The sequence below is a fragment of the Panthera uncia genome (genome assembly GCF_023721935.1).
Source record: "Panthera uncia isolate 11264 chromosome B3 unlocalized genomic scaffold, Puncia_PCG_1.0 HiC_scaffold_1, whole genome shotgun sequence".
NCBI lineage: Eukaryota > Metazoa > Chordata > Mammalia > Carnivora > Felidae > Panthera > Panthera uncia.
In genome coordinates, this window is record NW_026057582.1 from 677,701 (window position 1) to 690,688 (window position 12,988).

Here is a 12,988-nt window from a genome sequence, read left to right on the forward strand (position 1 = left end):
GGATAAAGAGACATGGGAGTCAGCTTCGGGGCCACATGGCCAGACCTGCCTGGGCTATTAGCCCTGGGGCCGTAGTTCAGAGAGCAGGACTCGGCTCCCCTACCCCACGGACCTTAGTGGTCCCGGGGAGGCAGTGGGTGAATTTGGAAAGGGTCCGCAGATCCACACCCAAGGCAGGAGTCCAGCTGTTGGGGCCTTTCCACAGCTAGAGGGGGTGTCAGCACGGTGGGACTTCCCAAGAAGGTAGGGGTAGCAGCAGGCTCCAGAGGTGAGGCCCGGACAGCTCCACAGACAGGGAGTGTCAGCTCCTCCCAAGTCCGGCAGGTGGGCAGTGCCTCCCAGGTCAGCTCCCTGCCCCCCAGGGGAGGGCTGAGCTCTGCGACGGCCCTGGTCCCGCCCCCTTCCCGGGCTCTTTTGCCGCGCCCTCCTTCCAGAGCTTCTGTCTTCCCGGCCAACAGGCACCCTGGAGGTGACTACACTGTCCCCCACCGTCGCCCGCGCACTGACCCCGCGCGCAGCCGCCGACCGACCCCTTCCTTCCTCCTCTCGCAGGCGCCACCAGGCAGCCCCGACCCCTGACCGTTCTCTTCAGGGCCCAGCCTCTCCCCGGCCGGGGCCTGACCCCCACCTAATCTCCGGGCCTTGGTCAACCCATGTGGGCTGGGACAGCCGCTCGGCTCCTCCCGCCGCAGCTCAAGTTGCGAAGTCCCGGGTCCGGCGGGTCCCCTCCAGCCCCGCCCGCCAGCCCTGCGCCGCAGCCGGGGTCCACCGGGCTGGCCCTCCCCGCTCGGCTCCCGCAGCGCGCGGAAGTGGGAGCGCCTCACCTGCGCGGCCCCCCCCCACCCCCTGGCAGGGGCCGCCCGCGGTCCGCCCCGTCCCGCCCCCGCTCGGCGCCCGTCCGCCCCGCCCCGCGCGCACTGGGCATGCTCAAAGCCGGGTCACGCGCCGCGCGCCCGAGGCCCGTGCGCACTCTGCCCGTGGCCGCCCGGACCCGGCTGCCCCGCGCGCTGCCATGGAGCGCATCGAGGGCGCGGCCGTGGGCCGCTGCGCAGCCTCGCCCTACCTGCGGCCTCTCACGCTGCACTACCGCCAGGTGAGCCCGCCCGCGCGTGCGCCTTCCGCGGCCCCGCTCACCGTGGGCCCCCACCCCCGGCCCCGCCGAAGCCCCGCCCCCGCCGGGTCCCGCCCCCACCATAGGTCCCGCCCCCACCGGCGCCCCGCCCCTCGCGCCTGGCCGAGCTCCCCGGCTCTGAGTGCGGCTCCGGTTCGAGCCGGGTTCCCAGCCGGGGTGAGCGCCCGGGTCGGGACGCCGCTGGGGGACCACTCATCCCTCCAAGGAGGCTTGGCAGGGCCCCAGCGCTCTGCACGTGGGCTTGCTTCCGAGGGCACCTCAGAGTCTCCACCTGCTCAGCCGGCAGGCGGGCTGCCCCTCGGGCATCCTTCCCCCACCCCGCCCTCCCACCTGTCACAGGAAGAGCGGGACCAGCCGACTTCCTGGGCGCCACGCACATAGCAGGTTCGGGAGAAGTATTTGTGGGGCGAGTGAGAACCAGCTCTGTGGTTCGGGTCCACCGGCGCCCGCCCGCCTCCCAGTCGGGACAGCTGGGCCGGATGTTCCATGCTCCTCTCCCCGGCTGCCTCTGGGCTTGCGGCTACCTGTCCTCTCCGCGGCCCTTCGCTCAGCAGCCTCCAGCCTGAGGGAGGCCCCCGCGCCCCTCGCTTGCCCTGCCCATGTAGTCCTTTGGCTCCATTCTTAGGATGGGCCCAAGTTGGCAGTGCTGGCCTGGGACAGCCGCAGGGGGTCAGGTGACAGGCAGGGGCCTGGAGGTGGCTGCCCTTCTCCCTGGCACTGACTTTGGCCGGGGATGCCTGACTGTGGCTGCGCAGCCCCCCAGGGGCTGAGGCTCCGGGAGGCAGTGGGTAGGCACAGGGTGGGCCAGGCGCATAACTGCTCTAGGGCCTATGGCTGCAGTTCTCTCCCAGTTTTGTTTTTGTTTTTATTTTAAGTGCAGAGCCCAGTGCGGGGCTGGAACCCACACCCCTGAGATCCTGACCTGAGCTGAGGTCAAGAGTCAGATGCTTAACCGACTGAGCTACTCAGGGACTCTTAAGATTTTATTCTTAAGTAATCTCTACACCCAGCATGGGGCTCGAACTCACAACCCCAAGATCAAGGGTCGCACACTCTGCAGACTGAGCCAGCCAGGCGCCCCTCTCCCAGTGCCTGTGAAGTGTGGTAGCCTGTCCGTGTGTTCCCATTAATGGGCGCTGGTGACCAGAGCAGAGGAGGCCGTGATGGGCACAGGCCTGGGAACCAACGCAGCACGCCTCCAGGGGACATCGGGCTGGGCTGTGCGTGCCACTGAGGGACATCTGCAGCCCTCTGTCATTAGCTACCCCTGGTCAGGGGAGACGTGCTGGCCAGACAGGCCAGAGGCAGGTCATGTCTGTGGCTCTGAAGTCCTGTCTCTCCCTCCCAGGGCCCCTGGAAGATTAACCAGGCCTAGGACCCAACCGGCTGGTCCGGGGGCCCTGTGGAGGGGCTGGCTGGGCCTCACCGGCTCTCCTGGACTGCCCCTGGCACCCTGCCTTGGCTGGACCTGAGGGTCTGACAGACATTTTGATCTTGAGCTGAGAGAGTGCCCAAGACTCGCACAAGATGGCCCGTATCCTGAGGGAGGCCGGAGGCACGGCAGGCCTCCTCTGGAGCCCGTCCCGGGTGGGTGGCTGGCCCCAGGGTGGCCAGATGGCAGGCAGGCCCAGGCTTGCCTCCTGGGGGTGGTGCCTCTCAACGGCCTCCCAGGCAGCCCGACCTGTACACCGCAGGGTGTCCACCCTCCCGCCGCCTTGGAAACAAAGGCCCCACCACTCCTCTGGGACTCCTCTGCCTCCAGCCGAGCTGAAACCAATGTTCCCCGCTCCTCTCGCACCAGCGTGGGGGCCTCTGCCTGGAACACCCTTTGCTCACTTCGGTGGGGCCTGGTGCACTGTCACCTCTTCCAGGAAGTCCTCCCTCTCCGGTAGTCCTAGCGGCACATTCTGTGTCTCTGGTGTCTTCAGGGCCTGGATAGAGCCCCAAAAGTGGGGCCTGCAGCTCTCCAGGGCCTTAGGGCCGACCCAGTGACCGAGGGTGGCTAGACTAAGCCCGCTGGTGACAGGCCGCCTCGGGGCGGGGCCCCAGGGCCCTAGGGCCAGCCCCATTGGCAGAGGCCCCTTGGGGAGCAGGCAGGGCCAAGTGGAATGCTGTTGTTGGCTCTGGCCCCTGGGATGGGAGCCCACCTTGTCTAGCAGTGTCCAGCTGGCAGGAGTCTGGGCCCCTCGCGCCCCCTGACCATCCCCCAGCAGGCCCTGCACCACCTCCTTCGTTCACTGACGGCTGCCTGGAGCGCCGGGAGCCCTTTGGGGGTGTGCTGCCCAGGCCTGGGGGGCAGGACGGTGGAGGCCAGTGACAAAACAGCAGGACCACAGGATGTGCGAGAGACGGCCTGAGACAGACACCGGGCTGGGGGAGGGGCTATCACCCGGCTGGTCACCGTCATTGTCATTACATCACTCCATCCTGCAGGGCCGCCTCCCGCCTGCCTCGGGTGGTGCCGATGCCCTCTCGGAGGCCGGCCAGCCCCTCCTGCCTTCCTGTCACCCTGTCCCCTGGCCCGAGGGAGCTTCAGCAGTGAACACCTGATCTCTGTCCCCTGGGGACCCTCCCTGTCCTGACTGTAAGGACACCTTTGCCCGTCTCTCCCCCACAGCCCCCACGGTCCACCCTCCACTTGCTGACAGGATACGTCTCTTTGCAGCTACACAGGTCAGCCTGTGCCTTTCCACCATTTGCTCTGGTTTTCTGCCTCGCCCCACCCCCCCCCCCCCACTGGAGCGCCAGACTGTCGCTGACCTCCCCGGCCGGCCCGCTCCTGCTCCTCCCCCACCTGCTGAGGCTCCCCCGGTGGGCCTCGAGTGGGTCTCCGGGCCGGTGCGGTGCGCGGGTCGTCTGGCCTTCTCAGCCGCCCTGAGCGCTTGGAGCCTCGTGGGCAGCCCCGCGGCCCACCCTCACCCCTGTGCCATCTCTTTCAGAATGGCACTCAGAAGTCGTGGGACTTCATGAAGACACATGACAGGTGAGAGCCCAGCCTGGCCTGGTTGCCTGGGAAGCCCCAGACTGCTGCCCGCCGGGACGCCGGGCCCCTGGGGGCCTGGAGCCCCACCCCTGCCTCTGGCTCCCGGCTCAGGCCCCGGTGGACCTGGAAGAGGCCATCCGGGTGCCCTCGCCCGCCCCGGGCGTCAGGGCTGTGGGCTGGGCGGCAGTGTGGCGCGAGGAGCGTGGCTGGTGGGCGGCTGGCCAGCGGGGGCCACGTGTCCCGTCAGTCACCCGGCCTCGGCTGCTGCCACCCCTAGCTAACCCTAACCCCACCCTCTTGCCCCCGTTCGGCCAGTTGGAACGCAGTGGGCCTGGCCAGCCCTGGCCCTGCCTGGGCCTCAGTCTCCCCATCCCGGTAAGGGACCAGTTTTCCCAGGCTGCTGGGGAGAGGAGGTGGGCCCGGCAGGCTGGGAACGGGGCATGGGGGCCAGGGGCCCCAGGGAGACGACGTGAGGGGGTTGCTTCCGTCCTGAGCTCTGTCCACCCCCCGCAGTGTGGCCATTCTCATGTTCAACTCTTCCCAGCAGAGCCTGGTGTTGGTGAAGCAGTTCCGGCCAGGTGAGGCCGGGCAGAGCGGGCCGCGGGGGGAGGGGAGGGCTGCGGGGGGGGCACGTTCGGGCCCCTGGGGGCCATCGGGTCCGAACGCGGACATGGGGCGGGGCGGGGGGGGGGGGCGGGGCTCCAGGGGAAACTCACGCCCCGTGAGGGGGTCTGGCCTGGAGCGGGGCGCGTGGAGGCCTCGACAGCACGGCTGTGACCGTGGTCAACGCCCCCCGGCCCCCAGCTGTGTATGTGGGCGAGGTGGAGCGCCTCTTCCCCGGGTCCCTGGCGGCCGTGGACCGGGACGGACCCCGGGCGCTGCAAGTGGAGCTGCCTGGCTCGGCGGGGGCGACCTACGAGCTGTGCGCCGGCCTCGTAGACCAGCCCGGGCTCTCGCTGGAGGACGTGGCCTGTGCGGAGGCTTGGGAGGAGTGCGGCTACCGGCTGGCTCCCTCCGACCTGCGCCGGGTCGCCACCTACAAGTGAGTGGGGTTGGGCCCGCGGGCCTGCCAGGCCGGGGGAGGGCATCTTGTGGTCAGCACCGCCCCCGGGGGGGGGTGCGACGCGCCGGGGGGCGGCGAGCGCCCCGTCCTCACGGGTGTGCGGCTCCTGTTTGTTTTCCAGCATGGAGTTGGGGGGAGGTGGGGCAGCACGCACCTCAGATCGTGATCCAGGCCGGAACCCGGGGCTCTGGGGGGCAGTTCTGGAGCACGCGGCGCCCCCACCCTGCGGCCCTAGCAGCTGCTGCCGACAGATACCTCTACTTCCTGTGGGATTAAGCACCGGGCGCTGGGGGTGGGGGTGAGCCACAGATCTGCTGGCAGACGGCGCCTCAGGAATGAGGCTGCGGTGGGGGGGGGGGGGGGGCAGGGGTCCGGCCTTGCTGGGGAGCGGAAGCCGTGTGGCCCGGAGCCCGGGTGTCCCCACCATGTTCCCCACGAGGCCCGCAGCTGGGGCTGTCCTCCCAGGATGGGATGTTGGGGTGAGGCCCTTCCCGCCCCTGCCCCAGGAATGCTGTCAGGGTCCCTGACCCTGGTGAAGTCTGGGAGCAGGAGGACGGTCCTGGCAGTGACACCCCGTCCCCAGCGCTGAGCACTGGCCACTGGCAGCCGTCCCCAGAGGGGGGAGCTCTGCTCCTCAGCCCAGTGCAGGAACCACTCGGTGTGGGGCCCAGGCCCCTCTGCCTCAGCAGCCCAGGGCTTTGTCGCCGTGTCTCCCTGGCCTAGGGGCTGGGGGCTGGAGCTGACCTCCGGCACACGAGGGAGCCCCCGCGTCGAACATAAGATGCCAAGCGGCTGAGTGTCTTGGTCTGAGGGGCAGGCCTCGGTGACCTGCGGGCGTCCTCCTCGGCGCTGGGGTCCCAGAGGATCCGAGGGGCCTGATCTGGAGCTGGCGTCGAGCCGGGAGGAGGCACTCTGGAAGGTGGGGGACCCCAGATGAGGTGAGCCTGGGTGGAGTCGTGGCAGAGAGGCCGGCCCAAGCGCGGCCCAGGCTGCAACGTTTCCACAAGCAGGGCTATGGCTTGATCGTGAGGGTGCTGGGGAGCCCAGGAGGGCTCTAGGCAGCAAGCAGCATGGTAAAGACTTGCATTTTGGAGGCAAGGGGTGGCTGTGGCAGGGGGGCAGGACTGAGGGGCTGGAGGAGAGGTCAGGGCAGCCGTCCCTGCGGACCCGGGGGCTGGACAGACAGCAGAGAGATCTCGAGCCTCTTCTTCGTGTGGAGGTGAACCAGGCCACTCACCTGCCAGGCACAGGTGACAAGGCCCGAAGGCACATTCCTCTTGCTCTGGGTCAAAGGCTGTGCCTGTCTCCTTCACAAGCTGGCGGAAACTGGGACTGGAAACCCCACACGCTGGCGCTTCCATCAAAGGCGCAGCCTATGGCCACCGTTGTAAACAGGCCATCGGGAGAGGACTGTGGCAGATAAGAGTCTGGGGCGGGGGAAGCAGCTAGGTGAGGCCGGTCGGTCGGGATGGGGTTGGCCGTCCTGGGGGGTGGGGCACGGAAGCTCTGTCAGCCGTCTCTGCCCTCCGCGCCCGGGCAGGTCTGCAAGAGCAGCCTCCGCCCTGCGGGTGTCTGGCTGGCCTGACGCCCCCGGTCCCCCCGCCCACTCACGCGGGACCTTCCCCTGCGGTTCTGGGACGCGGGCGGGCCCCGCCATGGCCCTGCCCTCACAGACGGCAGTTCCCGTGGCTGCCCGTTCTCGCCAGTCTGGGCCACCGCGCTTCCCCTGGGTGTCTGCCCCCCTCCTGGCGGCCAGCGGCCCGCTCTGGCCACCTGTCCACACCCCTCCACGCCCCAGCTGCCTCAGCATGGCTGTCCCCAGCCTGGAACTGGTGTCCTGCAGATGCTGGGGTTGGGGGCTCTCACAGGGCAGGTCACACGGGTCGCCAGGAGGGCCCTTGCTTCCAGCCCGCCTGGAGCCTCGGGTGGGAAGGGAGGCCCTGGCTGAGGGGCTCACGTGAGCAGAGGGCAGCGGCCTGCCTGGCGTCTGCACTGCCGAATGTGGCAGAGACCTAACGGCTTCCGTCAGCCCACAGTTAGGACCTCGAAGTCGCTGTGGGTCAGCCGTCTGCTTCTCGGGAACGGGGCCCGGCGCTCAGGGTTTTGCTGTCCTGCAGTCAGGGTCGGCTGGGCTCGTCTGGGGCTCGGGACCCCCTTCCCAGCGCACACGGTCGCGGCAGAATTCAGCTCCTTGTGGCTGTGTGACTGAGGGCCCCGTTTCCTGGCTGGCTGGTGGCCGGGGACCACAGTCAGCAACTTAAGGCCACCTGCGGGCCTGGACCACGTGGCCCCCTCACAGGGCAGCTTGCTTTGTCTGCAAGGCCTGCGGGACGGGCTTGTCTCTCTGACTTCCTCCGTCTCCCCTCTCTAAACCTGCACTGAAGAGCTCACCTAGTTAGGTTGGGCCCACCAACGTAATCTCTGTGGCCGAGTCAAAGTCATCTGATTAAGGCCCCTAGTGACACCTGCAGAACCCTTCCGTCTCTGCCTCGTGACGTAAGAATCACAGAAGCGACACCCAGCATACTGCCAGGTTTCTGCTCCACCCGAAGGTCGCAGGAATCTGGGGGTGGGGGGTCCGGGGGGGTGCACCCCGGAGTCCTGCCTCCCAGACTGGCCTGCCTGGCCTGGGGGGGGAGGCTAGAAGGAGGGCTGGAGGGAGCAGGACAGGTGTGTCCGCGAGGCCCGTGTGGGCGGTTCAGTAGGGGCTGTTTCAACCCGCAGGTCTGGCGTGGGACTGACCGGCTCCAGCCAGACCATGTTCTACGCAGAGGTGACCGATTCCCAGCGGAGCGGCCCGGGCGGGGGCCTGGCAGAGGAGGGTGAGCTCATCCAAGTGGTGCATCTGCCGCTGGATGGGGCCCAGGCCTTCGCGGACGACCCGGATGTCCCCAAGACCCTCGGTGTCATCTTCGGCATCTCCTGGTTCCTCAGCTGTGTGGCCCCTGGGCTGGGTCCCCGGTGAGACTCCGGGGGGGGGGGTCGAGACCAAGGTCGGCCACGGTCACCTCCTGCAGACCAAATAAAGGCTTGTAGAACTCCAGCCTGTGTCCTCTGGCTCCGAGCGGTGGCCCCGGGTGGGCTGGGGCAGGTGGAGGGACCGCGGATCTTTCCCTGGGGGGGCCTGGGGGAGGGTGGGCTTTCCACCAAGAGGCCTCTGGCAGCAGGCAGGGCAGGGACTGCTGAGGGCAGCTGGTGGCCGGCAGAAGGCTAAGGTCAGGCCTTAGGTGGGGGCTCGGCCAGGCCAGGCGCTCAGGGAGGACAGAGTGGTGGGCCATGGGGTGGCCGTGGAGCGGTGGCAGAGCCAGCCCTGGGGAGGAGGTGGGGACAGAGCCGCAGGCTGTTCATTCTTGAGGGCGCGTGCTCCCAGCACCCTACCCTCTCCTGGAGTCCGAAGCCAGGGCCGCTCTGGGTCTAGCGCCCCCTCTCTCCCCCCCCCCCCCCCCCCCCCCCCCCCCGGGCAGTGCTCTGGGCAGTTGGAGTCGGTGATAAGAACTCCCTCTGCCTGCTGGCCTGTGTGTGGCGTGGCCTACAAAGCTGGGAGGACCCCCGCCCTGCACCCTGGCCTGTCTTAAGGGTCAGGGGCTGCATGAGCTGCCTTTGTGACCCTTAAAACACTTGGGCTCACAGGAGAGCTGGGTGACTGCTCAGCTACGCTCCCAGTAAATGCTCCATACGTAGCGGGGTGGACGGGGGTCCTAAGTGGAGAGGGTGTGCCAGTCACCACAGTCCAGGTTGGGCAGTCGGTCGGTCGGGGACGGGGGCCCAGCCTGAGCGCTGGGGACGCTCCTGGGATGAGGGCCAGCCTGACCCCCCTTGCAGCTGGTGATCTGTCCTGGCCCTCTCCCAGAGCCCTCCAAGTCCTCTGGTCCACCGAGGGCGGCGCCACGGATGATGGGTTGTGGGCAGCTGGGGGAGGGCCAGGTGCCCACGGGCTGTTGCTGTCACAGGCAGTAGGAGCTGGCATGGTCGGGAGCTCTGCTCCGAACCTGACTTTAGTGTCTCTTCCGACCAGACCTCAGGCTGGAATGGGGCGGGTGCTGAGGAAGGGCCTGCCTTTGGCTCCCACTGAGACCCCACTGCCAGGTGGGGGCCACTCCCTCTGGCTGAGGTCACCCTGCCCTCCAGTAATCCCCCTGCCCTGCCCCAGGCTGACCCCACACAGGCAGCACACGTGGAAGGCCCCTCCCTTCAGCCGGGGAGGGGGCGGGGGCGACAGGCACAGTGCAGACAGCCCCTGGGCCTGGCATTCGAGGCCGTCCTGAGGAGGCCGTGCCCAAGGGGCCCACCCGAGCGGCACCACCTGTATGCAAATGCTGGCTGCGACCCAGGTGGGGCCTCCAGGGAGCCCAGCCAGTTGAGTGGCACACTGCTGGGAGTGGCCCTCAGGTGTGTGCTGTGCAACCAAGGGGGCTGGCAGGGCTCGCCTGTGGCAGGGTCCAGAGGAGCGGGCCGCGCTGGGCCTCGGTGCATCCGGAGAACGGCTCGCAGGGCGGGAACCCTGCCCAGCCTAGAACCACCCCACCTCCCTCCCTCTTGCCTGCCTGGTGTCCCCTCTAGGGCCCCACTGTCCCTCCTCGCTGACCTGCAGGTGCTGCCCGCTGCCTCAGAGGGGCCCTGGCAGGCTGGTGCCGGGGAGCAGCTGGGGGCTGGGAAGCGGCAGGCGGGGGGCGAGGGGCAGAGCCCCCGGACTTGGGTGCGGTCCAGCCCCCTCATTCTGCTCTGCAGCCTGATGGGGCAGGTCAGCAGGCACTGCCGCTGGGCCTGACGGCGCTGGCATCGATTTCCCGGCACTGGGGGGGGGGGGGGCTGTAACCGGAAACTCCCCTCCCTGGCCGCTATATTTAGCACCACAGAACACGGGCGGAAGCGCAGCTCGCTCCTGAGCCAAGCCGGCTCCATCAAGACTCCGGGCAGCCCGCACCCTGGCCTGGCCCTGAAGATCCCCTGCCAGGTCGGGGGCCTCCGCCCCTCCCACGCCTTGTCAAGCGCCCACCTCAGAGCATGCCCGAGAGCCCCTGGTACTGGGGAGCTCGGAGAGGGAGCCCCCAGGCTAGAGGTGGGTGTCGCGGCCCAGTGGGCCCCAGAACAGGGATGGGGTCTCTCTGGAAGAGGCGGGGCAGCCCGGCCCAGCACGGGTGATACAGGCGCCCTGGGCCCCATAGGATCCCCAGCCCTCCAGCCCAAGGCTGCAGAAACCCCTATGGGGAGCACCCTGAGGGGAGGACTTATCCCTCCCCCAGCAGCCTCCAAGGCCCACCCCTTGCCTGAAGTGGCCACCTTTGTGACTCGAACCTCTCCTGGGAATTAAGTCTGGGCTGAGGCTCCTGGGAAGCAGAAGGAGAATGGGGGCAGTGAGAGGCAGGAGTCTTCTGTGCCCTGCAGGGTGGGGCACGCTGGGCAGGGAGGCGAGGAGCTGGCCCCTGACAGGCACCCTGGGTCTGCCGAACCCCTGGTACCGCCCTGATGGTCACCCAGCTGCCCTGCTCCCGAAAGGCCCCGAGGGAGGCAGGTGGCACCAGGCCATTGTCTCCCTAGCTTTGCAAGGCAGGTGGGGGCTCTCTCTGCCCGCGAGACAGGGCTGGCCAGCCGGAGGGGCCCCGGGGAGGCCACCTCCCTCGACAGGCTGAGCTTGAATCTTGAGATGCAGTGAGCATCCCTCCCTGGTACCTCCCAGCTGAGACCGCTCCGAGCACGGAAAGAACCCCCGCCGGAACTCCGCAGCTTCTGGAACTGGCGGCTCAGCGAGTCTCCGGGTCGTCCTTCCCTCCTGCAGCTGGCTGTGGGCAGGAAGCTTCAGAGGTGGATGACGGAGGGGCGTGTGGGGGGATTGTTCTCTGCATTCTGCCCACCACTTATCTGGGGATTCCGCCCCCCACCCCCACCCCAGCACCCCAGTCCTTCTGCTGCCAGGCCCCGGTTGGCAGTCCTGGGCCTCCCTGCCCTGGCTTTACCCCTGCTGCCCCTCTCCCCGCAGCCAGGGATTTCTGTGAAAATGTAAGTCTCTACAGTGCAGCCCGACCCAGCTCAGCTTCTCTCTGTGACTTCCCCTTGGTCTTAGCAGAAGACTAGTGCAGAGGCCCAGCACAGCCGGCAGTCACTACCACCAGCAGCCTCACCTATGCCCCTCACCCCCTGTGCGTCTGCCGTTGTGTCTTTCTCACAGGCTTTCACCTGGGTCAGGCTCCCTCACCCCAGGGCCTTTGCACGTGCTTTTCCCAGCTCCTGGCTGACTCATCTGCCTTTGGGTCTTAGTAGACCCCCTGCCCAGTTTGCCCCGCCTGCCTCACCCTTTAAGTTTGTCAATCTAGCTCTGTTCGTGCCTGGGCCGGGACCCCCCCAAGGGTTCACCACTTGGCTGAATGCTGGGTAAAGGTGTCTAGAAATTTCCTGGATAGTGGGGGCAGAGGGCACAGACTAGGATGGGCAGGGATGGAGCCCTGGGCCCCTGGAGCTGTGTTTGGTTCTCCTCACTTGTCTAGGGGCCAGGAGTATGTGGGTGCCTGCTTCTGAGCCAAAGAGAAGGAGCCCCCCACCCTGCGTCCCCCTCCCCGTGACCCCTCCCCCGCAGGCAGTAACTGGAAGGCTCCAATCCAGTTTGCATTCCCTTATTTGGTGTGTGTCCTGCCCCCCACCCCCACCCCCCCCCCATCCCAGCAGCCAGGGGCTCAGGTCTGCAGGGATGGGTGCCAGGCCCATCCCTTCAGGGGCTTCCAGCTGCTCCTGTCGCCTGCGTCCTAGAGGGGCTGCTGAGCGGCATCAGTCTGGCCCCCTTGAAAGCCTCTTCTCCCAGGAAGCCTTCTGTGCCTCCCCCCACCCCATAACAATTACAAGCTCCAGGCAGGGGCTGTACTTCCAGCCCAAGGGCCCGCAACAGACTCGTTCCAGGAGCCAGAGTTGAGAAGATAGCCCAGTTTTTGTGGGGGTGGGGTCAGAAGACCCCTGTGGACTTCGGGTCCCTAACCGCCAAGATGACCGCCAGCCCTGGAAGGGACCCTGCTTGCTGGAGGGGGGCTGATGTTTGCAGACAAGGAGCCCTTGGTATTGACCCCGGATGGGTGGTGGTGGGGGGCGGCGCGAGGTTACCCCGGCAGAGGGCAGCACGGTGATGACGGAGAAGCGGGACGTGGGGACCTGGTGACTAGGACAGCAGGAAGAGCCTCTTGGGGCAGCTCTCCCCTGGTCCCTTTGAGCGTGCACCACCGTCTTTTACCGTCTTTTATTCCTTGGTCATCCCCTGTGTCCCCACCCCAGCCCAGGGTCCGGCCTAGGCGTTCGGCAAGGGTGAGGCCTGGCGACCCCTGCGCCAGCGCGGACCCGGGCACCCAGCCTACGCCGCGGAGCATCTGTTGCCTGGCTGCCCGACCCGCGAGCCGTGCGGCGGGAGGGCAGGGGCGTCGGAGAGGAGCAGCGCCCCCTGCGGCCGGCGTGGAGGCGGTAGGGGCTGCGCGGAGGGGGACGTTCCCCAAGGAAGGGTCCCAGGCCGCGCCCGCCCCGCGTGGGGGCAGAGCCCTGATTTGTGCAGCAGGCGGCTTCTCCCCCGGGACGACGAGGAGCGCGGCGGTGGCGCACTGATGGGAGGGGACCTCGGCGGTGACCTCAGGGGCGCCCCACCCCCGGCTCCTGACACCCGGCGGGGCTCGGGCGAGGGGAGGCCGCTTGGCGGCGCCTGCCCCCGCACGCCGGGTTCATTGGAGGCGTGACGGAACCCCCGACGCCCGGGGGCCTGGCGAGGCGCGCACCGGGTCTGGGCGCAGGCAGGAGCGCCCTCCGCCGCCTTTAAAGCGGGCGCCCCCGGCCGCCCCCCCCC

General features: G+C 68.3%; 1 protein-coding gene across 1 annotated transcript; it reads left to right on the plus strand.

Moving 5' to 3' along the window:
• Window positions 1-927: 927 nt before the first annotated feature.
• Window positions 928-8,221, plus strand: NUDT14 (nudix hydrolase 14). The gene is made up of 5 exons (XM_049611998.1): window positions 928-1,093; window positions 4,072-4,115; window positions 4,629-4,693; window positions 4,920-5,157; window positions 7,903-8,221. Exons 1-5 carry the CDS (start codon window positions 1,013-1,015, stop codon window positions 8,141-8,143), a joined length of 669 nt encoding a protein of 222 aa, XP_049467955.1. The 5' UTR covers window positions 928-1,012; the 3' UTR covers window positions 8,144-8,221.
• Window positions 8,222-12,988: the final 4,767 nt, after the last annotated feature.

Bases quoted from the DNA above. Each gene is read 5' to 3' on its own strand.
- NUDT14 (XM_049611998.1), top strand. From the start codon at position 1,013: ATGGAGCGCATCGAGGGCGCGGCCGTGGGCCGCTGCGCAGCCTCGCCC. The intron at 4,116-4,628 runs GTGAGAGCCCAG...CACCCCCCGCAG, and splicing joins TTCATGAAGACACATGACAG to TGTGGCCATTCTCATGTTCA. The intron at 4,694-4,919 runs GTGAGGCCGGGC...CCCGGCCCCCAG, and splicing joins GGTGAAGCAGTTCCGGCCAG to CTGTGTATGTGGGCGAGGTG.